This window comes from Solanum tuberosum, unplaced genomic scaffold, assembly GCF_000226075.1.
Source record: "Solanum tuberosum cultivar DM 1-3 516 R44 unplaced genomic scaffold, SolTub_3.0 scf00155, whole genome shotgun sequence".
Lineage (NCBI taxonomy): Eukaryota > Viridiplantae > Streptophyta > Magnoliopsida > Solanales > Solanaceae > Solanum > Solanum tuberosum.
Window position 1 is genome coordinate 475,100 of NW_006239081.1, and position 25,389 is coordinate 500,488.

Consider the following 25,389-nt stretch of genomic DNA (forward strand, 5'->3'; position numbering starts at 1 on the left):
ATATATATATATACACTTTTCTTTTTGTGATTTTAGTTCAACATAGTCAATCATCATGACATTGTACCTACGAGCCTATATAAAAAAAATAGCAACTAAGAAAATACAAGGAAAACAGAAAGTAGTACTATACAATGTAGTGGTATTATTTATTCTTATTGTTGATTAAATAATACTATTAAATAAGGATAAGTCGGCTTAAATTAAAATATGAGTGTATAATGAAGAGTACAAGCAACAACAATATTTCATAGTTTAAAACTACTCTTACTTGAATTTCGGGGCAAAACCGCCCTCGAGTGACATTATTTTTTGGACTCGAATCGAGGAATTCTTAGATATGATGCAAAAGGGCTCTTGGTTAATTCACATAAGCTATTATGATATAATCACAATTAATATCATTATTGTCAGGCTATCGAACACAGATCAAAAGTAAATTACGAGTCGGACCAATTTGCAAATCGAACAAGCTCCCCTGCCTATAATGATGTGATGATAAACCTCTTATTCTAATTCAGTGCTCTCCAAATCATGCTGGAAGGAAAACGAGATTCATCCAAATTCTCTTTCACGAAAAATTATATCTTAAATAGTAGATATTGAATGGCATTAGCTTCTTGATATTTTAATTTTTTATTAAATTTTTTGACTTAGTCACTCTTTATTATATTGCCCGGAGTATCAAAGAAACCCCTAATAAAGACACAGAAAATTGCCAAATCCAAGAATTGGCATTTTGCTAATCACATATTCCTTGTGATAACCAGAAAATTACAAAAATATAAAAAGATGTGTGTCATTGAAATGGACAAGAGGTGGCATTTCATAAATTGTGTATTTTAAGGAGTTGTTAGACCTAATCACACAATTAGAAAAAAGTTAAATAATAAAATATCAAAACAAGTAAAACAGAAAAATAATTAAATGTACTTTTGGCTAAGAAATAACACTACAAGAACAAAAATCACATAACAACATACTCAGTATAATTTTTCAGATAAAATCTGTATAGGATAGACTGTACGTACATATTTTATCACTATCTCAAAAAGGCAAGAAAAAATAAACTCAAAAGTGTTTACTTCTTTTTTAATTAGATTTAACATTACATATGTAAGACAAACCTCATCCCACCAAATGAAAGTAAGTAAAAGCCTTTTACTATCACGAATCAGATGGTACGTACTCATCCATCCTTAGTTAAAAATCTCTGACTTGATCGAAGTAAAATGTCATCTTTGCACTTTACCTCGAAAACAAGACTTCCCATTGCAAATTCAGATTAGTCAAGTCGGAAAGCAGATACCGAACATCAGATCAGATAAGAAAAATACCTATGGAAGACAAGAAACTATACATTGAATGATTGTCTTGCATACCTTTTTTCCCTATTTTCAAACCATTGAACTGTTCTTCTTGCAATTGGAAGCCAAAGTTTCATCCTTTTTTCCTCAACACAAGTAATAGAATTGTCTCTATTACAATTCCTAGTATTGAAATCATCAAATCTTGGACATATCAAAATCTCAGACATACTTCTCTTCTCATTTTGTCTCAACACATTTGATGTACTTACAATATTATTGTTGTAATTTCTTGATTCTAATGATGAGTTGAATCTATTGTTCGTCATGTCATTGATCATTTCAGTATTCAAGAACATGAAATCCGAAGAACTAACGTTACTCCATCGATGTTTCAACACAACATCAGACACAATAATCTTATGATTGAACTTGTGTAACATATCATGATCATCATCATCAATTATGTTCTGTTTTTCCTCTGTTTTATCGAAAAAACTATCTTCGTTTTTCTTGAAACTCATGCTGCCACAATTTTCTTCTCTTTGTACATAAAGTTCCAAATTGGAATCATTTCTTAAAAATCGAAAACTATTTGAATATGTTAACAATGAGTTGTCCTCAATGCAGACTTTATGTCTGCATAGAGGACAACTCGAATGTTTTTCAAGCCATTGATCAATACATTTTGTGTGAAATGCATGTTTGCATTTTGGTAGTAATCGAAGGACTTCAACATCTTCGAATCTTGATAAACAAACCGCGCATTCTAAGCCTTGTCTCGAGCCTTTAAGCAAAGAGAATCTGAAAAAAGGGAGTGATTCTATGATAGTTTTGTCTATACCTGAGGAAACTCGTGCCATTGGGAGCGTTGTTAGTCCATCTTGATCAATTTGCATCGCGTTGTGGAGAGCTTGAGGCGATCTACGACAGAATTTGGCGTAGAGAAGTAGAAGGAATGTTAGGGAAAACATGATGGAAAGGATACCAATAACAACAGCTATACTTGGCCTGAAGTTGTTTGCTTCATCTTGTGTTGATGGCAATTCTTGAAATGTGTTGTAGTCATTGGCTTTAACAATAGTTAGGAGTAGAAATTGAAGGATTGTTATGACTAGTATAATCGCGATATGGTTACTTCTTCTGTCTGAATTCGACATCACGTATGTAAACCAAAAATGATTTATGAGAAAAAGAAAGGGTAAGATATGAAAATTAGAATGAATTATGTCCCTCTTATTTTGTGTGTATAAGGCTCTTTTAAGATTGTGGAGGTTAGTATCATGACATGAGTTTGTTTGGCATCTTTTTTAATATGGGGTCATCTCAAAGAGTATTCTTTTGGTTTGTCTGTTTTTATATGTCACAATCTCAAGAATATTTTTTTTAAGGGTATGGTGAGGTGTGGGGACGACGGCGTGCGGATCTAGAATTTTAACTTGATGAATTCGATCTTTAAAGTTTTCAGTATCAGACTTGTCGTACTTTTTAAATTGTGAGTTTAGATTTAATATATGTTTTGATTCTTGTGGATTTTTTCACGTAAAATTTATATATTGCGTTGAACAAAATGAGTTTAGATGAATCCCGAGCGAAAACAACAATTGATTTGCCTAAGGGGGGTGCAAGGTTTTTACTAAAACAGCTTGTTGTGCTAACATAACTTTGTTCTATTTTTCAGCTTACTAATCTCTTTTAATTTTGTGAACGATTACTCGATAGTTATCTTATAATGATATTGTCAATGTATAGAAATTAAATTCAGTGATGAAAATATGAACATGCTTGAATTTGAACACATTCTTTTTGACTTGGGTTAGAATTACAAAATCCAAGTAAGTGGTAGGGTCATTTGCACTTTTACATTTGTGTGGGTCTTTAATTTTTACCTCTAGCAAATTACTTTTTGACAAGGTATAAATTTATAATTTTACATTATAATATGTCATAAATAATGTTTTGCACCCTTAAAGAACTCATAGCCTATTAGGTATAAATTCTATTTCTAAAGACAGAATTTAAAAAAGTAACTTATTTGAAGGACAAATCGTGTTATTAAATGCAAATACTACCTAGATATGGCTTCATTTTTCTAGCATACTTTTCAGAAAAAAAAGGAAGTGAAATTCAATTTGATAAGTATCATATAGGTAATATATCAAGAGGTGTCAAGGTTTTATTGCATGATAATGAAAAAGTCAAAATGTAGGTGCATGAGAGAGCAACTTAAAAAAAATGAAAAATAAAGAACCTTTCTAATATTTTTTTCTTTTCGGATTGGAGCTCGGACTAAATTTTGATCGCGCATTGCTGAGCACATTTAGGGGCGGCGCTTCCAACAAAATTTTCTTCATAACCAGGACTCGAACCCGAAAATCAAGACATCTGATTAAGAGTGAAACAATCTCATCACTGCATCACGATCCAAGGTTGGTTAGAACCTTTCTAAGTCAAGAAGTAGGAAAGGTTACACCCTCTTCTGCATAAACTTGATTTTTAAAACTCAATTGCATGATATTATAGTAAATATAACTGTCATATTTGCATTATATTAATTCAAGAGTCAGCTAGTACATGGTACTTACTCAAAATTTAATTGTTTATTCTCATTTTGTCAACTAACTCTAAGTCTAAGAAGAGTGTGATTGCTATACTAAGCTATTTATCTTTTTTTATTATAGGATCAAACAATTAATTAAAAACATCAAGTGCAATTAGAAAAATTGAAACTTGTTTGAAAAGCTTATGATATACAAATGTAGTTTGGATTATATGCAAATGCAAGTACTAATGATGCCTTTGAAATTATATCTTAATTTTCTATCCTTTAATGAGGATTCACAAGTTGATTGTTTTAGTTGCATTTTTCCCTTCACAAGGGGGAGTTATCATCAAAGAAAAAAGAGAAGGTAAAATGCATATATATAAAGTAATCAACAATTTAAAAAGGGTTAATAGCACTTCTATTTCTTTGGTTATCAACAAAAATTATTAAACTGAAATGTACATTTTTACTCCCTCATGAATAATTGAATATTCATAAATTTTCAAAATTATTAACCGTTCTACCATTTAATCATTCACATGGTCTGTTAAACTTGTATTATTACTTTATACTTAAAGGTAATATACTTCTAAGAAATATACTATATTCCTACATAACGGCCCCAAAAAACTTATTTTAGGTAATTAAAGATTAAATGTATTGAATTGTATATTTCAAATAGCAAAATCAAAATCTCTTATGACACATATGTGTGTAGAGGTGGAAGAGAGAATTTTCCTTAAAACTTATTTACACCTAATAATTACATCAAGAGAAATTTCCATAAATAACGTTATTAACACCTTTTTTTACGAACAAAAAAATTGCGAGATTTTGCTCGCAATTTGGGCTTGGGTATGAAGCAAAGGTGATTTGGGCCTATCTATCCTTCATATGTGATATGTGAACTTAGATCACAACTTTAGATATTGGGCTACTATGAAGTGGAGACATTGGGAATAGCTTTTCTTTTTTTGGAAATTTTCGCATATAATCACTCAAAAATAACTTAATTATGTTTCATAGCTATAGTTTGCTAATTATGATTCATAGCTACATGTTAGAGGGAGGAGAGAGGCGAACAAGAGAGGGAGGAGAGTGGAGAGAGGCGAATTATATATGTATATCTGTCAAATAATTGTATATATATAACTTGTATACATATGTATTTGTATATCTGGTGAGCGAGATTGGGAGAGGGAGGAGAGAGGCGAGCAAGATTGGGAGAGTGGGGAGAGAGGCGAGCGATAGAGGGCATAGAGTGGAGAGAGGTGAATTGTATATGTATATTTGTCATATATATGTACGTATGTGTAGAATTTGTATTTGTATATGTATAAGTGACGTAATTACAACTAAAATTAAGTTGCGAGCCATAATTAATTCAACTATAGCTATGTTAGGTAATTAACTAGTATATGTTTACTTATGCGTGTAATTTTTCCTTTTTTTTTGAATCATTAATCAAGTTTTAGTCACGATTTCAAAACTATTCAATATTTAATTATTCTTTAATGTGGAAATACTTGGACAACAAAACCCTTACCGTATATTAGAGTTGTTCGATATTTCAGCTAGAGATATTTTTTCCAAAAGTTATTTTCCCATTTACAATTGTCTAATATTTATTTATTTTTAAAACAATAGCTAAACTTTGATTGATAACTATAGTTATTGGTAGGCAGAAAATTGCTTGAAATAAAGGGAATTAATGAATTTATGTTTTTTCCATAACTATATAAAGAGGGGTGGAGGCGGGGTGGGGGGGACTCATTAAAAGATAAATTTTGAAAATTCAGATAATCTAGAGGATAAGAATGTATATCTTAACCTAATTTATAACAGACAGATCACGAGATATTATTCTTCTTAATTATATCACTAATCCTTCATTAACTTATGAGTTGCTAATTAATAGTAAAAAATTATCTATATCGACTTTAGTTCACTAAAATTAAGGTAAAAATACATACAAGTTAATCATGGTTAAGTAATAAACTTTTATATATAAAAGATAAATATCGATCTTGCATTCACCTCTTAGTAATTGTTGGGTGTAAATATTTGAATAAGTGTTTAGTTTAATTAAGTGAGTATAAATTATCATAGCTGTGATGGATAATTGAAATCCTCCACCCTTAATTAAAGGTCTTAGGTTTGAGTTTTCTGCTCATGAAACAAATATCGTTGAAAGCACTCAAAAGAAACAGTTTTACAATTCGTGAATACATGTGTGTGAACTTTATGAAATCTGTCTGGCTCTCCTATCGGGTTTCGATATATTCACCGAGATATCGCGTGTTTAAACTTCCCGAAAGCATATGTTAGAAATCTTTGTTAGTATAAGCTAAGATAAACATCCAATAAATATTATGTTGAATTTGTTAGTCTAATATGAATCAGCATTATATTCTTATCCTTCTATAATCCAAAATGTTTAGTGGTTTAAAATTAATGTTATTTTTCTATATTAAACTTAACATAATGTTTCAACCATTTTATTTTTCACACATGTATCAACTACTAGTTCTACCAGTATTTGTTCCAACAACTTTATTTGGTAGATTTTTCACACATTGCATCATGGGAAAATATTACATTTATTGTCATCTTACTGAAGAACAACAATTAGTTATTAAATTCGTCACTAATTCATCGCTAAATAGTCATAGATAATTTGTAGCTGACCAGTCGTTATGGATCGAATATAAATATTATTTATTGAAAAATGAATATATATATTAATGGACAATATAGATATTCATATTAGCAGTACTCTCATTTGCATGTACTAACGAGAGCTGTGGTGGAGTGGTAAGTACTCTATCCTTAATCAGAAATCTTGAGTTCAAGTCTCCCTAGGTACAAAGTCGCCTTTGTTAGGGAGCAATTTACCCCAATATAAAACTTTTACTCATTTGTCTGTTTGATACGAATCAAATGTTTCATTCATTTTTATTTAATCCATTTTTGACCCGCCCATTCACCACTCCAATTTTTTTAACTACTCATATTTATAGTGCACAAGTCAAATTAGTATTCGTAACGTCTATACCAAGCACTAAATGCTGTCACATAATGAGACATGAATTATTAATTACTCTCTTATCTCCCTAATACTTTTTGTTTTCTTTCTACTATTTCTTTATTAACTTGATAATTTTATTAAATTATTACTCTCTCCGTCCACTTTTAATTGTTATAGTTTCTTTTTAGAGTCAAACGATAAAAACTTTAACTAGCATTTTAAGATGTATTTTTCCATCATATTGATATGCAAAAAATTACAATTTATAATATTTTTCGTATAGTTTTTGAATATCTTTTTTTTTTAAAATCAAATTAATGTAATCTAATTTAACTTTGAAAATTAATCAAATTGACTTTCAAAAAGCACAACATAACAACTAAAAATGGACGGGGGGAGTATTTTTAGTAGTAAGTTTTTTTCTCACTAAATTATCCTTACTAATTATATTTTAAAAATCTAAATTTGACTACTAGTATTTATATAATTACTTGTAAATAATATATATTAATAGAAACTAATAGATTTATTTTAATTGCTAAAATAACTAAGTAACAAAGAAAAATAAATAATATAAGGGCTAATAAAAGAAAGGAACAATAGATATTCTTTCTCTTTCAAATTCATCATTATTGTTTCTGTTTGTAAAAGTAGAGTTACGTTAAATTAAGTGAAATTTTGAAATAGATATATTTTATTTTTTTTACCCTTCCTAGGAGCTCCACCCCTTTTGCTCCCTTGGTGACTCGAACTCGCAACCTTCAGGTTGGAAGTGACGGGTGTTTACCATCCGAGCAATTCTCTCTCGTCAAATTTTGAAATAGATATAAAGTATAGTTTGGACAAATATATTTACAATTTAAAATGATTTTAGGTTAATCATATGCTTCTGAAAGGAGGTGTAATTTGAGCGTATTAGATATTTCTCCTAGGCAACAACGCAACAACAAAACGAAGCATGAAAGAAAGCATAGTTGGGATGGTAAAGTGACTGAGGAATTTGTTCCAAGGCAACTACCGATGCGACTCGCAAAACAAAATCATATGACAATATCAACAACTTCAACACGATTCAATAAAGCCAAGAAGTGATGCACTATCAACTGTTATTGGACAGATTTGAAGAAGAAGACAAGAGAAACATATTTCAGGTTCCTTTAGAAGGCCAATCTATCTTGTTTAGTTCATGCATTTGTAAAAGGAAGTTTGAGGTTGATAACTCAACCTTCTCCTTGGCCTTTATGATTTTTCATTACTTAAGAATCCTCACTTGTAATATCATCATAAAGTGTATTATAAACTTTGTGATGATCATAGAATATCTAGTTCTCTCTAGCTTGTATTTTCTTCATGGTTGTTAATTAGTAGAGGTTAGGTACCTCATTAGGACTGGTAAGGTAAGGTCTAGCCTCTCTTACTTGTACTTATTCCTATTGAGAATTTTTTATGATTATTATTAAAAAAAAAAAAAAAAAAAAGTCTTTACAGAGCCATAGCAATACATACTAAAATATGTTTTCTTAGTCCGTAGAAAGTAAATTATATTTAAAACTACATTACTATCAAATATGACATATGACGTAACAATAGTTAATTTAACATGATACATAGTTGATTAAGAAATCAAAAGTGCATATTTCGATTAATTGAAAATTAGATCATGTGCTTAGTCAAATATATTTATTTCTTTTTACTAAACATAGAATTTATCTCCTTTTTATTTATTTTAATTTGCTAAATCTACCATATTCTCATTTAATGAAAAAAAAATATGAAGACATATTCTACTCACTTAAAATTGTCTAACAAAGTCTCTTTAAAAGACAATTTTTTTCCCTTTCTTTTCTATTTTTGGGATGAATAATATTATCCTTTGTCTGTTTTAAATCACCTTAAAACATGCATAAATAACAACTTTTCTTCTCAATATATTTCTCTTTCAACATACCTTTTTTTTTCATTAAAATTTCTAATTAGTTCTTAAAATTTGTAATTAAGGAAATTAAGAAAAAAAAATGGCTGGTGGTGGATTTGATGATAAAAGTAGAGGAGCAAGAGCTCATCTTTATGAGTATAAAATTACTAGTTATTTTGTTTGTTCATGTATTGTTGCTGCCATTGGAGGTTCACTTTTTGGTTATGATCTTGGCATCTCTGGTAAGTACAATTTTATTTTGTTCGGAGTATATGTTAGAGCCAGAATCAGAATTTTCATTAAAATGATTCGAAATGTAAAAGAATAAATAAACAAGGAAGAAGTCAAAGAGATCTAGTATATAATATATGTGTACATGAACAGTGTGTCAGACACGGATCTAAGATCTAAGTTGTATGAGTTCAATTATTAAGGGAAAAAAACAAATCAATTTGTTGTATAATTAGTAAAAGGGAAGATTTTAGATAATCTTGTGTTTGATTAGAAGGAAGATAAACTTTTCAATAAAAATAAGTTCAATCTTGTGGCAAATCAAACATTAAATTACTAAAAGGGGAAAATGATTTTCTTCACTTTTATATTTTTCTCTTTTAGTCCATGTGAAATAGTTTCTAAATTTCATATAGTGTTGAATTGGGGAAAAATTGTTCTTTTTTTGGAAAGTATTTTCCATCATTCTACTTAGTGATTCATGCTTTAGTATGTACTTTTTTCATGATTTTTTTCAGTATTTTGTCTTGGTTTCTTCGTTTTTGTTATTTTTCTTTTTTCAAATTGCTTTGTAATGAACTGAGCGTCTATTCAAAACAACCTCCCTACCTCCCAATGTTGGAATAAGGTCTGTGTACACACTACCCTTCTCATACCTCACTTGCGTGATGACATTGGATATGTTCACACTGATCTTGACTTTACAAATTGTGAGCTTCTATTTTTTCATATTGAATTTGACTTTTTGTTTGTTTGTTTGATCGTTTTGTCTTTACGTGGCCCAATCTTTCTTATCGAAAAATCTTTTTTGACACGTTATACCAATCACATGACCTTAAAGTTAATTAATTATTATTATTATTATTATTTTTCAGGTGGTGTGACTTCAATGGATGATTTCTTAAAGATATTTTTCCCAGAAGTGTACAAAAGGAAACAAGAACATCTAAAAGAAACAGATTATTGCAAATATGACAATCAAATACTTACATTATTCACATCATCTTTATATTTTGCTGCACTAATTTCAGCATTTGGTGCATCACATATTACTAGAAAAAAAGGTAGAAAAGCAAGTATTTTATGTGGTGCTGTTAGTTTCTTTGTGGGAGCTGTTCTTAATGCTGCTGCTAAAAACATTGCTATGCTCATCATTGGTAGATGTCTTCTTGGCTTTGGCATTGGCTTTAGTAATCAAGTAAGTTACAACTTACTCATATTTTCGTTAACAAGTTTCAAAATTCATAGTCATAGTGTTTTTCACCTGTTGAATCAATTAAACAAATATGTCATAATTCGACTTGTTTAAACTTGAGTAAGTTACGCGGATTGTTGATTTTTTCATGATCTATGTAACATAACTCACATTTATGTTATTTGTTTGTTTAACCAAATATTACAGGCAGTTCCATTATATCTATCAGAAATGGCACCAGCAAAAATAAGAGGAGCAGTTAACCAATTGTTTCAACTCTCAACTTGTTTGGGAGTATTAATTGCCAATTTTGTCAACTATGGAACTGCTAAAATTCATCCATGGGGATGGAGATTATCTCTTGGCATAGCAACAATTCCTGCTATGTTCATGTTTATTGGTGGTCTTTTCCTCCCCGAAACGCCTAATAGCCTCGTAGAACAAGGTAAAGTTTGTTTTACACAACAAATTTCAAAAGTCTGCATTTCTTTCTTAAACTCTGTGTCAAGTATATACTGGGGCAAAATTATTATATATGTATAGTAGATGTTAAATCCCGTGACTTGTTGATATGTTTACTTCTTTATATTCTGAATTCCCTTAGTGAAAATCCCGCTCTGTCACTTACTTAGTATTTTCGCTTGAAATATTCTCAACAGGCAAATTAGAGAAAGCAAGACAAGTTTTGGAAAAAGTAAGAGGCACAACAAGAGTTGATGCAGAATTTGCTGATCTTGTTGATGCAAGCAATGCAGCAAGAGCTATAAAACATCCATTTAGAAACTTACTTTCAAGAAAAAATAGACCACAATTGGTGATCGGAGCTTTAGCGATTCCAGCATTTCAACAACTCAGTGGAATGAACTCTATTCTGTTTTATTCCCCTGTTATTTTCCAGAGTTTAGGATTTGGCTCTGGTGCTGCTCTATATTCATCTGCTATCACCGGGGGCGCCCTTGTTGTGGCTGCATTGATCTCTATGACATTTGTTGACAAGTTTGGTAGAAGAGCTTTTTTCTTGGAAGCTGGTGTTGAGATGATATGTGTCATGGTAATTTCTCGTTTAACTTCTATACACTGACAACTTCTATACATTAACGTTCATGTTGATATACTGGTGTTATCTTGTTTGACTAACGTCATTCTTTTCTCATCCTGAAGTTGATCTCCCATATTCTATCGATTCACCTGAATCAACATTACTATAAATTTCAACGCGCCTTTACTTACTTGAAATTTTGATCAAACAGGTTGCAGTTGCTATCACTCTAGCATTGAAGTTTGGACAAGGTGTAATACTCCCAAAAGGAATTGGCATATTTCTAGTGATTATAATTTGCATATTTGTTCTTGCTTATGGAAGATCATGGGGTCCTCTAGGTTGGCTAGTTCCAAGTGAAATTTTCCCTCTAGAAACAAGATCAGCAGGACAAAGTATGGTTGTTTGTGTCAACATGATATTCACAAGCCTAATCGCGCAATGCTTCTTGGTTTCATTGTGTCACCTTAAATACGGTGTATTTTTATTATTTGCTGGATTTATTATAATCATGACTTGCTTCATATACTTTCTGTTGCCTGAGACAAAGCAAGTTCCAATTGAAGAGATTTATTTGCTATGGGAAAAACATTGGTTTTGGAAAAGGTATTGCTCATCAGAGGAAAATGGAATTGAATTGAAGAATGGAGATAAAGTTTAATGGATTCTTAGGAAATGAACACTATGTAGAATTTTTATTTTGTTTGTTGCATCTTTTCTACAACTACATGTATGCACTTTGGATACTTATATCTTTCTCTTCTGATTCCTATCGAGTTGCTCAAATGCTTCTCCTTCGTTTTTCTTCTGGTGTGACTTTTTTCTATCAATATCTTATGATCGAGAAGTGAATGACATAATTCAGGTAGCAGATACTTAGGTGGAATAGTCGAGTTTCACACAAGTTGATCCTGATGCCACCGTTGTAGAAAATATTTATCCTCATAATATATGCACACACAAAAGGTGATGAGTGAAGCACTATTCTTCACTAGTTGTGTGTTCACTACTTAGATTATTTCTCGTCTTCTATTGCCTCTTCATCATCGTTCACGAGTAAATGCAACTCTTTTCTTCTACAGTAATCATAAGCACACTCCATGAGTATCATTTCATTCTCAAAAAAGTTTGGACAACCTGAATTTATAATGGTGGTAAACATTTAATTATCTTGAAACACAACAAATCATATGGAAATAGTTCAAAACAAAAGTAACATGGAAACAAATTGTGTCTACAAGGATTAGAACATATTACCAAAGTTTTGGAAGACCTCTGTCTGATCTATTAGACAATGAACGCTTCTACACCGATGTAATCTTCATTTGTGAAAAGATAATTTCTCAACTCCTGTTGCTCCATACATATAAAGTTTTCCATTTTGACTTCCTTTAACTTATGACTCCGAAAAGTTTTCTCATCTTCATATATAAACTTCAAGGTACAGCTTAAGTCTGAATCCCGGACAAAAGTTAGGGTGTTGAGTTGAGGAGAAATCCAAAGAAAACTATCAACAATGTCCCCAAAAATCCATATTCTATATGCAAGGTAGCAGTAGTACCAAAGAGTGGAGGATCTGAGTTTTTTCTCATATCTTTTGGTATAACTATCCCATTCACGAACAAACATTGTAACTTAATAGACTGACTGATTGAAGTTATCAAAAAGGAACATTTTCATCAACTTGCAAAAGAATTGCACAAATTAAGCAAAAGATTTTCCTTAATTTGTTAAAATCTTGTTAATATTACATACATGAATTAAAATACTAATTTCGATGTTGATGTGTTTGTTACATTCTCCAAGTCGTTATTTTTAAGTATAAATTATAGGAACCACATATTATAAGTACTAAATAATATCTTATCCCTTCTAGTTTTCTATTCACCAAAAATCCCTTAAAAATGATGTTTGCGGGATACATAGTGTTTGATACATTTCACATAGCGGGATACATAGCATTGTGCACGGATACATGCGGGATACATAGGTAAATAAGGGATTTTTGAAATAAGTAGGGATAAATGGATATTAAGGTAAGTAAAGAAGTGTAGTTAAGTAATTTGTCATATTTTTAATGTCGCAAATTGTGAAATACCTCAAAGGGCCAGTCCGGCCCATTTGGGCCCATAGGAGGTCAACTTAAGTGATGGGGACGGGTAATTCTTTTGGAGAAGCACAACAAATTGCACAAGTTTTTAGCCTAATTATCACTAATAAGAAAATTCATTTAATATCATAGGAGTAAGTTTCACACATTATCGATGTAAATAGATTTTTTTCTCACTATCTAAGGTAAATAATAGGTAAACTTTCATAGTGATCCTGATATTAAAACTTGAAAAATAGAATTAAATCCATATAAGTCAAATTCATATCATATATAACAAGTATTTTCTAATCGAAAGAAGGATGGACAAGTATTTAAAGAGTTACTCCAAGTTTCTATTTCTCTATCTAATGTGGGACTCTTGAAGGGTAAAGTCCACAACCCTATATTTATATCAAACAATGAATGCAAGATTGTGTGTTTTCATACACATAGTTATCACTTAACCATAGTTAAAAATTCGTCCAATTTTGTTGTGCTTCTCTAAAAGAATTACCTGACCTCAACCCTAAAGTTGACCTCCCATGGGCCTAAATGGGCTGGTAGGATCCTATCCCTTAAAGGGTCGGACAGCCCACTTAGCAGCCTAATTAGTCAGGAAAGAAGAAGATAGTACTTTTAACAACTTGCTTGGATGATTGTTGCCCATTGTATTGTATTGTTAATTTAAGAGCATGATTGTTACCTAAATTTTAGTGTATCGTATTGCTATAGCCATCGTTAGTTAACAACAAAAAGTCTCATTTTGGCAACGACCAATTTGGTGTTATTGCGCTATTACCTTATATCTATTTCTCATTTTGTCTTTATTTATTATTTAATAATCTTATTTTATCTTTTATCCTATATAGTAGCCCTACCCTATACCTTATTTATCTTGTAGGTTTATCCTTAAAATTATTTATGTGTAACATTATATAACGACAGAAAATGATACAATATATCCAAATATTGTATTTATTAAATTAATACATTACAATACAATATAGTACATTATGAAACAAAGTTTGGCTAAGTTTTCCATACTGTCATTTCATCGACTCTAATGTTCATTATTGGATTGAGATCCTCGTCGTGAGTAACATCAAAGAGTTGATTTTAAAAGTAGATGGACATGTTGATAGTTTCAACATCTTGCTTGGAGAAATCTTTACTGCTCAAGGACTAAATGTTCTTGATTTATGCAAATTTAAGCATGAATTACCCCAAATCTTGGCATAAAGTTTTCATATTTGCGAAAGTTAAGTCTCTCTGATGTATTTGGATGAGCAATTTGTTCGAGCTTTATGTGCAAACTGCATTGGTATAAAGGATTTTAAGGGTATCTTGTTGTCATGGACTAGCCAGTTTGCAAATTGCAGAACCTTTATCGCAACCAGTGTTTTAAAAGACGGAGGCGTGAGGCGAGGCACAAGCCCCGAGACGTGGGGCGTAAGTCTCATGGATCTACGGGGCATAGTCTCATCACTCATGTATATTCAATTTTATAATTTTATTACTAATAAAATAAGCAAAAGTAAACATTTCAATGATTTTTATTTGAGATAAGTATTAATAGTCAATAATGAAGAAAAAAAGTATTATAATTATTATTTGAGAAATATCATTACACCAATAATAAAAACATGATGTAAAGCAAAAAAAGTTAAAAAATAAATTAAAAACGCCCGGCGCACGTTTTTACGCCCAGGACTTACGTTTTAATGCTCGGGGCTTACACCTCAAATTTTAGGACTTACGCCTTATGGATCTACGTCTTTAGTTTACGTCCCAGAGCGTTTTTGGTACTCCCCGCCCCAAGACTCGCCCTGGGACTCGCCCCAAAAACGTTTTTGAAAATACTGATCGCAACCGAAGATAGTTTGGCTACTTTGTCTTATTGAATCCCGATGGTTAATATTGTAGCACCGAATATTTGTTAATCATTGCTACTCTATGCTCATGAAATTTCTTGGAAACTTCAAGCCATAAAAAATTATTAAGTTATAACGATGTTACATAGATTCGATAGTTATACCGAAAAACATGAGAATCTTTACCTTCAAAATTTCAAGTTTTATAAGCCAAACAAACAATTGGGTTAAATTTAATAAAATCATGCATTCTTGAAAAAAAAAAATTGACCATTTTTTGCAAGAAAAATCATAGAATGAAGAATTACCCAAGCAAAAAAATAAGAGTTTGAAGTGAAACTCACCAGCAGCTGTCAATAGGGCGGCCACAAACCCTAAAGAAAAAAAGGGTAAATTTGGAGTAATTATTTGAAGTAGATGAAAGGTTAAATTTTAAGTTTTGATTGGATCACCAAAATCCAATATTTATTCTAGCTAATCACTTCAGTCCATCTATTTTATATTATTTGACCTATGTTCACGTGACATACTACTTACAAAAGTTTTATAATTTTTAAAACTTTGTTTTAATTTTAATATAAAATATTTTGATTTAGTTTTTAGACTTTAAGCTTACAAGTGGACAAGTGTTTTGCTAAGAAAATTGTCTAATTCCTCTAAAATGATTCTTAAATGTCTAAAATATGTAAAAATGGTGAGGCTTGATGTACTGCTACCCCAACTCTCTACGAAGGATTTTGCAAAGTTTGCAAAAAAATCGTTTGGAAGTTATATCACCAAATATTCATCGGTTAACACACACGAAAAACTAAAAAAATCGCCTAATTTCTATAAAATGGCTCATATATGCCCAAAATATGTGCAAAAAAATGGCAAGACTTCACGTGTTGCTCCCCCAACTCCCTTCGGAGGATTCCGTAAAAGTGTTGTAAAAAAATCATCTGGAAACATATCACCAAAATATTCATAGGCTAACACGCACAAAAAACTTAGTAAACTGCCTAATTCATGAAAAATAGCTACTAAATGCTCAAAATATATGCAAAAAATTGTGAGGCTTTACTTACTACTCCCCTACTCTGTACGGAGGGTTCGGTAAAGGTTTTGCAAAAAAAATCATCTAAAAGTCATATCACCAAATATTCATGGCTAACACCCATAAAATCTGAGAGAATTGCATCATTCCTATAAAATGGCTGCTAAATGCCTAAAATATGTGCAAAAAATGGTGAGGTTCCACGTGCTTTTTCACCAACTCCCTAAGGAGGATTCCGTAAAGATTTTTCAAAAAAAATCATCCAAAAGTTATATCATTAAAATATTTATGAACCAGCACACACAAAAATTAAAAAAATCGCCTAATTTGTAAAATATTTCCTAATCGCCTTCTGTGTTGATTAATTTCATAAGAATAATACTTATATATTATTAATTAATATCTTTATGCGAAGCGCCGCTATATCCACTAAGTCTAATTAAACAGGCAAGAATACCCAATAAACAATACTCCCTCTGTCTCATTTTATATGTCGTTTTTTTACTTTACACTTGTATTAAAAAATAATGTAACTTTACTCTTCTACCTTTATTTAATGTTTTCTTAAGTCAACTTTATAATAAATGATAAATACATTTTTAAGATTAATTAACTACTTTATCAAGGATATAATAGGTAAAATATGATAATTTATACATAAATATTATAAAATAACAAGTATTATGATCCAACTACTTATAAGAATGTGTCTTATAAAATAGAACTGAGGGAGTAAGGGATGCAAGACAAAGATAGACTATTTTCTTTATTAAAAAAAAAGACATTCTTGTTCCATTTTGATATACTAAAAAACAGTAGCTTTGGTTTAATAAAAATTCCAGAAAAATTAATGGATTTTGCTACTCTAATAAATTAAACTTCTTAATTTATTTTTTTCTCGAGTGTTTGTGGCCGCTACCGACAGCTGCTTCTGAGCTTCACTTCAAGTTTTGATTTTTTGCTGGGTAATGCTTCATTTCAAGAATGCATGAGTTTATCAAAATTGAGTTCTTTTTTTAGCTTTTAGTTAGTTTTATGTTCATTTTAGAGATACCCAGTTGTTGATTTGGCTCATGGAGCTAGAATTTGAAGGTAAAGATTGTGTTTGAGGTGATCAAAGTTGAGCTCTTTCTTGTTTTTGGTTACTTTTTAGGCTCATTTTAGAGATACCCAGTTGTTGTTTTTGGCTCATAGAGCTGGTTCTTGAAGATAAAGATTGTGCTTGAGTTGATAAAAAAGTTGAGTTCCTTTCTTGCTTTTAGTACCTTTTATGCCCATTTTAGAAATACCCTGTTGTTGTTTTGGTTATTGGAGCTTGACAAATATTGTGCTTGAGTTGATAGAGTTCAGTTTCTATCTTGCTTTTAGTAACTTTTATGTTCATTTTATAGAGATACTTAGTTGTTGTTTTGGTTCTTGGAGCTTGAATTTGAAGCTAAAGATTGTGCTTGAGTTGATCAAAGTTAAGTTCTTTTCTTGCTTTTAGTAACATTTATGTTCAAGTTTAAGAGATACCCAATTGTTGTTTTGGCTCATAGAGCTTGAATTTTGAAGCTAAAGATATTGCTTGAGTTGATAAAAAAATTCAGCTTCTTTCTTGCTTTTAGCATCTTTTATGTTCATATTTAAGAGATACCCAGTTGTTGTTTTGGTTCTTGGAGCTTGAATTTGAAGCTAAAGATTGTTCTTGACAGCTCAGTAAAGCTATTTTGTTGGTGGTTAGACCAACTATGTTGTATTGTGTGTTCTCCAATCAAGAATTCTCACATTCAGAAGATGATGAAAGTTGCGGAAATGAGGGTGTTGCGATGAATGTGTGGGCGTACTAGGAGAAATAGGATTAGAAATGAGGATATTCGGGACAAGGTGAGAGTGGTTTTGATGGAGGACAAGATGTGGGAAGTGATACTCGAATGGTTCGGACATGTGAAGAGGAGATGTACAGATGCCTCAATGCAAAAGTGTCAGAATTTGACTATGGGTGGCTTAGGAGAGGTAGAGGTAGGCCAAAGTAGTATTGGAAAGAAATGATTAGACAAAACATGATGCAGTTTTAGCTCACCGAGGACATGACCTTAGACTAGAGGGTTGTGGAGGACATGAATTAGGTTAGAAGGTTATTACTGATTAGATAGTAGTGCGTTGTCTTGCTATCAGTCTATACTAGTAGTCGTAGTACTACTACGGTAGTTTCTTGTCCTTCGATTTCTATTACTATTTGTTGTTTCTTGTACTTCGATTATCGTATTATTTTGTTGTAGTTACTGATCAGAATGTTTTGTTATGCTTTCACTTCTGATTATTCTTTTTCTGGACTGTTTTTCCTTGAGCTGAGGGTCTATCGGAAACAACCTCTCTACCTCTAATCTAGGGTACCCCGCATTCACTCTACCCTCTCCAAACCCCACTTTGTAGGACTACATTGAATATGTGTAGTCAAGCTCTTATGTAGTAGATAGTTCAATTTCAGTACATCTTGAATATAGTGTAAAATACATATTTTTCAAAATCCATCTTTATGTAGAGATTGGGTAGGTTTTGAACCTTAAATCTTTTTCAAGAATATGTATAGTTTAAGTGGAAGGCAGTAGGCGCGACCAAAGCATTGCTTGTGGCTTAAGACTCTGATGTCTACCTCTCCTCTGTGTGTTCATGAATAGTAGATTTTTATGCAGGAAATGATGAAGCAGATTCTTATTGCTATGACGAGCTATTGATTTTGAGCTGAACTTTAAGAATGAAGTACAGCTCGGAGTTTCAATCTGTGTGTCAAATTGATAAAAGGAAATGGATTTTGGTAGTGGTTTTGGTGGCTGTGACTCATTTATTTTGTCAGACCTTGATGCTTCCGTATGGAAATGCTCTTCATTCTCTGTTATCTGAGAGCAATATTCAGCTACCTGAAAAGGTAAGCCTGTCGAGTAAAGAATCTTCTGTTGTTGAATCAACTAAGGTTGGCGAAAGCTTTTCAGGAACGCTTTCAAGCTTTGATGATGTACATATGTTGGCTCATCGCTTGAAAACTGTGGATAACGGTGATGTGAGTGAAGATGGTGAAATCGATGAGAGCGTAAATGAGAAGGATGAGGTAAAACCACATAGCAATCATTCAGTTGTCAAAACCATGGAAAATGACTCTGATTTTGTTGAAGATGCAATTCTTGAGAATGATAATCTATTTGATGAAGTGGTGGACATGGACGAGGAAACTACAACGCAGAAGAACAATGAATCTAGACGGGACCTTTCTTTAGAGCAAGTTGTAAAAACAAATGGTGAACTTTCAGCTGACTCTGAGTTAGATGCAAATAGAAATAGTGTGCTTAATGATACTAAAGCTGCAAGTGTGACTAACTCGTCGTCTGTGGTTGCTTCAAACCAGCTAGATAACTTGCCATTGGTTACTATAGGTGAAATAAACTTCATTCGTACTACTAGTAACAACTCTTCAACAGGAGATTTGACTCAACTTCTCCCAAATCATGGAAATCATTCGTTGGTGCAAAGTACAGTAAAAAAGAAGATGAGATGCATGTTGCCGCCAAAAACAGTAACTTCAATCTCTCAGATGGAAAGGTTACTAGTTAGGCATCGTGCTCGTTCACGTGCTATGGTATGTGTTTTCTTCTCCTGCTCAATGTTTTTGCTTCCGTGTACTGTTGAGTGTTGATGGAATTAACTGTCCTTTATTTTGTTTAAATTGGATTGCAGAGACCTAGGTGGTCCTCGGAACGTGACAAGGAAATTCTGGCTGCTAGGTTACAGATTGAGAATGCTCCACTTCTGAGGAATGATCGAGAACTTTATGCTCCTGCCTTTCGAAATATGTCCATGTTCAAAAGGTTTGTAGCTGTTTAGTAACATTTTGATGCATAATACCACTTGATATTTTCTACATTGGTTTTGATATAGTGCTCTTGCTGATATTTTCTAGAATAGAAAGAGAGTACAAGAACTTTATTTATTCACTTAGATATAAAGCTTTGATATAGATAAGATTAAAGTAGTCAAAAAACACCTCCTAATTAATATTTCTTAAGAGGCGTGTAAAGCAAAAAAGCACAGATAATTTGAGACGGAGGGAGTAATGCATTATTCTGTCTACAGCTCAATTTGAGCCTACTGGTTTTTACTTTTTCTCTATTTACGTTGTTTCTTCTTATACATTCAATATGTGAGTCTGTTTATCTATCTAGAAATGTGCACAATGCTACAGTGCTACAATGCGGTTAGCTACTGACTAGTTTTGACGTTGTTACAATCTTAATCTATGTGTTTGTGCTAAAGTAAGAAATCTCGGATTTGGGAAATTTCATCTATTTGAATTTTCCTTACGCCTCCTTGAATTTGCAGGAGCTATGAACTCATGGAGCGGATTCTCAAAGTTTATGTCTACAAGGAAGGGGAGAAGCCCATTTTTCATCAACCAATAATGAAAGGATTGTATGCATCCGAGGGATGGTTCATGAAACTAATGGAGGGAAATAATAGGTTTGTTGTGAAGGATCCCCGAAAAGCTCACTTGTTCTACCTGCCCTTTAGTTCAAGAATGCTGGAGCATTCTCTATACGTTCATAATTCTCATAATCGAACAAACCTACGCCAATATTTGAAGGACTACTCAGAGAAGATTGCAGCAAAATACCGTTTCTGGAACAGAACTGGCGGGGCTGATCATTTTCTCGTTGCATGCCATGACTGGGTAATGTTTACTGCTTCATCCTTTTTTCTTAGCTTCTCATGCATTTCGTGTTATCCTCTATACTTTTATGATTCAATAAATGAGTTTCTAGCATTTAATGTAAATCTTGCTGAGTTATTGTTGGTAACGTCTGCAATTAGAGAGAACTTCTCAGTTAGTTCTTATTGAAAGATTATCGAAAAGCAGTATATATACTACTTCCGTTTCAATTTGTTTGTCATACTTTCCTTTTTAGTCTATTTCAAAAAGAATGTCTCTCCCCTTTTCTGCAACTCTTTAGTTATAACTTTCCATATGGCATGTTAAAGAACATAGGATTAAAGGGTATTCTACATCTCCTTAGTTTAAGACCATAAGATTCAAAGGTTTCTTGACTTTCTTAAACTCCGAGCCAAATTAAAATCAGACAAACAGATTGAAACGGAGGGAGTATAAAAATCAGTTATGACCGTATGATATGTATCTCAAGTTAATTACCTGACATTTTACCATGCATTCGACATTTGTTCTTATAGTCTTATTTTATCATAGGCTCCATATGAAACGAGGCATCACATGGAACACTGTATCAAGGCCCTGTGCAATGCTGATGTAACCTTAGGCTTCAAAATAGGAAGGGACGTATCCCTTCCGGAAACATATGTTCGTTCTGCCAGAAATCCTCTTAGAGATCTCGGAGGAAAACCACCATCTCAAAGAAAAGTTCTTGCATTCTATGCTGGGAATATGCACGGATACTTGCGTCCGATCTTGCTCGAGCATTGGAAAGACAAAGATCCCGATATGGAGATCTTTGGTCCCATGCCAAGTGGTGTTGCTAGCAAAATGAATTATATCCAGCATATGAAGAGCAGTAAGTTCTGCATCTGTCCAAAGGGCTATGAAGTCAACAGCCCGAGAGTAGTAGAGGCCATATTTTACGAATGTGTGCCAGTGATCATATCGGATAATTTCGTGCCTCCCTTTTTCGGAGTCTTGAATTGGGATACGTTCTCGTTAATCCTAGCTGAGAAGGATATTCCGAACTTGAAAAGCATACTTCTCTCCATACCGGAAAATAAGTATCTCGAAATGCAGCTAGCTGTCAGGAAGGTTCAGCGCCATTTCCTTTGGCACGCGAAGCCGGTAAAATACGACTTATTTCATATGACACTTCATTCAATTTGGTACAATAGAGTTTTTCAAACAAAAGCTAGATGAAAGTTGCTCCAGATGCAAGTCTATTTGGTACAGTTGTTTCCTACTACAATATGCTCAGACTCTTTAAGAATGTCATCAGATGTATGTGTTGGATCCTTCAAAAGTAAGTGCATTTCTAGACGATTTGATACAGGTGCAACAGTATTTTTGAAGAGTTCAAGAACTTCCTAGCACGCCTCCGAAAAATGTTTGTGACAAATTTGAGATGAGCTTTGAAGAGGAACTGTTCCCTTGTATATTGTAGTTTTTTTTTTTTTTTTGCATCAAGTTGTACCATAATTTGCTTGTTGGAGAAAAACATGGACTTGAACTTTTGTTCTACTCCCTCTGTCCCCATTTATGTGGCACTTTTCGTTTTTTGAGAGTCGAACAGTTTAAGTTTGACAGGAAATTTGCGTGTGGAATTTTCAATTTCTTTGAAATGAAATTTATATATTTGTAAACTCTGTAAAAAGTACTATAAGTCACAATAATTGGCAATTCAAAATAATTAAAAGATATATAAAAATTACGATTAAAGATAGACTTGTTTGAATCTCGAAATTCAAAAAGTGTCATATAAATTAGGATGGAGGGAGCATTAAATTTAGGTGATTTTGTTCGTAGTTTTATGTCTTTTTTAGTTTTTTACGAGAGATTTGAAAATTACTATTGACAAGTTTGGCTACTTTTGAATTTCAGATTACTGGTCCAACTTTGAAAAAGTGATCAACTTCTAAATCCAAAAGTCACCAATTGGTTATTTATGCAAAGTAAGACACTTACAAACATGGCCTTCTAAGTTCACTATTCACATTTTTAAATGTGAATTGTTTGAAGGGGTTAAAATTTAAAGAGTAGCTTAAAAAGGCCATACAAAGCAAAACATTCATGCAAATCGGCCTAGACTTAACACAGAAAAAGGCTGGGCCCAAGTAAATTTCATAAATAGCTAAGAAATGAAACTTAATAACCCTGTTATCGTTTGTCTAATTACGCTCCATAGTTATAGTTCTATTTGTTATGCTGATGTTTTTTTTGTATATTTCGCTGTGTTTTTAATAAATTAAACAAACTAGGTTTATACAAGTAATATATTATATACAATTATTTGTATTGTATACAACCTATTAATATAAATAAATAAGTAATTGTATATAAGTGTTGAAATCATACAATTGATCCGTATAAAGTATTGTGGGTGATAATATACCAAAAAAAAAATATACGACCAAAAATAAAAAAAAGTGAATATACTACCAAACACCAGAAATGGAAGTTAGTATATACACAAATATGTATAGATATGTATAGTATAATAACAAATTTATTAATACATATACAGATACAGAAATATACAGAAATGGGGTTTATAGAAATACCTGAGATTCTTCATAGCAAATTTCATTAAACTGTAGTCGTGATTCATAATTATATGAAACTAAAGCTATATTAAATAGTACACTATTTCCTTCTACTTATCACAACAACAAAATGATTGAATTTTAAAGACATTATAAATTTTGACTATGTTTTAATTAGTGTCTTTAAAAGTGACTAGTGTCATTTCTACCTATCACAACAACATTACTAAAGTCATGTAGACCCCATAACATAAGTTTGGTGCAATGATCCAAACCAAATTAATATTATGTGGGCTTGTTTTAGGTAATGAAGCGAAAGGAGAGGACAATGATAGAGATGAACGCACCCGTTATTCATACTGGGGTCTGACTATATCTGAATTTATGTCAAAAAGTTTCTAATTGAAAGGTTAACCACTCCTTAACAAAGACGGTTCCGTATCCAGCAAGACTAGAACGTGAGACCTTAATTAAAATTTAAAAATAAAGAAGTACTTAAAACTTCACTACAACTCTGGTTGATTTGAACACAATAAGTTTGGGATGAATATAGGGATTCAAAATGACCCCTCTTATTTAATTTCTTCATAAATTATATTAGAGAAATAGGTAATAGGGGTTATGCATCATGGATATATTGTCAATCGCGAAGCCATTCTTGTCGAGAGTCAGTTGATATATCATTTTGCTAAAAAATTACATTTTTTTTATATTTAATATATATTTTACACTGAATCTCTTTAACTTCATCGTGTGTATCTTTTTATATATACTATATTTTATTTTATTTTCTCAGTGAAAATTTATCTTCGTCTTGTTTTTATAATTTATATATATTTTACACTGAATCTCTTTAACTTCATCGTGTGTATCTTTTTATATATACTATATTTTATTTTATTTTCTCAGTGAAAATTTATCTTCGTCTTGTTTTTATAATTTATATATATTTTACACTGAATCTCTTTAACTTCATCGTGTGTATCTTTTTATATATACTATATTTTATTTTATTTTCTCAGTGAAAATTTATCTTCGTCTTGTTTTTATAATTTATATATATTTTACACTGAATCTCTTTAACTTCATCGTGTGTATCTTTTTATATATACTATATTTTATTTTATTTTCTCAGTGAAAATTTATCTTCGTCTTGTTTTTATAATTTATATATATTTTACACTGAATCTCTTTAACTTCATCGTGTGTATCTTTTTATATATACTATATTTTATTTTATTTTCTCAGTGAAAATTTATCTTCGTCTTGTTTTTATAATTTATATATATTTTACACTGAATCTCTTTAACTTCATCGTGTGTGTATTTTTTTATACTATATTTTATTTTATTTTCTTAGTGAAAATTCTATCTTCGTCACAATATCCAACTTGTGATACTAAGGTTGGTTATAACATCTTGGTCTATTGACTAATACCACATGTACAAATCTCTTAACATAATGGCAGTAAAAAATTCTTGTACTATTTTTAACATAAAAATAATTATAGCTAGCTATATAATTAAAGGGGTGTACGTATAGATGGAATAAAGATTTGAGAGTTATATATATTATTACTCAAATACATTCAATTAATGCTAATAGACTTGAATCTTTGATCTACCGGTCTACCTGCCTACTGCTTATTTTAATTTAATGCATATCGTACTTTCGAGTAGGGACGGATTTACATTATAACAAGTGGATTTTCCATCGAGAGGTGTAATGAGATGAATAAGATTTTATTGTTCAGGGTTTGAGTCTTGAAAATGAAATTTTTTGGTAAGAAGTGTTTCCCTCTTAAACAAACATTATGTGGAGAAAATTTGGATTAGTCAGATCGTAGAGCAGGTACTTTGATCTCGAGTGTGGCAATTTTTTAAAT

General features: G+C 31.7%; 3 protein-coding genes across 6 annotated transcripts; 2 read left to right on the forward strand and 1 right to left on the reverse strand.

Annotated features, from left to right (window-relative positions):
• Nucleotides 1-1,023: 1,023 nt before the first annotated feature.
• Nucleotides 1,024-2,613, reverse strand: LOC102600705 (E3 ubiquitin-protein ligase ATL42-like). Its single transcript, XM_006353418.2, has one exon. It carries the CDS (start codon nt 2,465-2,467, stop codon nt 1,355-1,357), a length of 1,113 nt encoding a protein of 370 aa, XP_006353480.1. The 5' UTR covers nt 2,468-2,613; the 3' UTR covers nt 1,024-1,354.
• Nucleotides 2,614-8,895: 6,282 nt separating this feature from the next.
• On the forward strand, nt 8,896-12,041 carry LOC102602074 (sugar transport protein 14-like). Its single transcript, XM_006353510.2, has 5 exons — nt 8,896-9,037; nt 9,902-10,224; nt 10,429-10,666; nt 10,881-11,272; nt 11,472-12,041. The coding sequence occupies exons 1-5, from the start codon at nt 8,896-8,898 to the stop codon at nt 11,919-11,921; spliced, it is 1,545 nt and encodes a 514-aa protein (XP_006353572.1). The 3' UTR covers nt 11,922-12,041.
• Nucleotides 12,042-17,050: 5,009 nt separating this feature from the next.
• On the forward strand, nt 17,051-22,552 carry LOC102601062 (probable glycosyltransferase At3g07620). 4 transcript variants are annotated; one of them, XM_006353420.2, is made up of 5 exons: nt 17,051-17,369; nt 18,935-19,872; nt 19,971-20,101; nt 20,613-20,961; nt 21,493-22,552. In XM_006353420.2, exons 2-5 carry the CDS (start codon nt 18,997-18,999, stop codon nt 22,159-22,161), a joined length of 2,025 nt encoding a protein of 674 aa, XP_006353482.1. In that variant the 5' UTR covers nt 17,051-17,369; nt 18,935-18,996; the 3' UTR covers nt 22,162-22,552. The 4 variants fall into 4 exon arrangements, with proteins under 4 accessions (XP_006353482.1, XP_015166847.1, XP_006353481.1 ...); XM_015311361.1 differs by having other exon boundaries at nt 17,051-17,351; nt 18,923-19,872; XM_006353419.2 differs by having other exon boundaries at nt 17,051-17,351.
• Nucleotides 22,553-25,389: the final 2,837 nt, after the last annotated feature.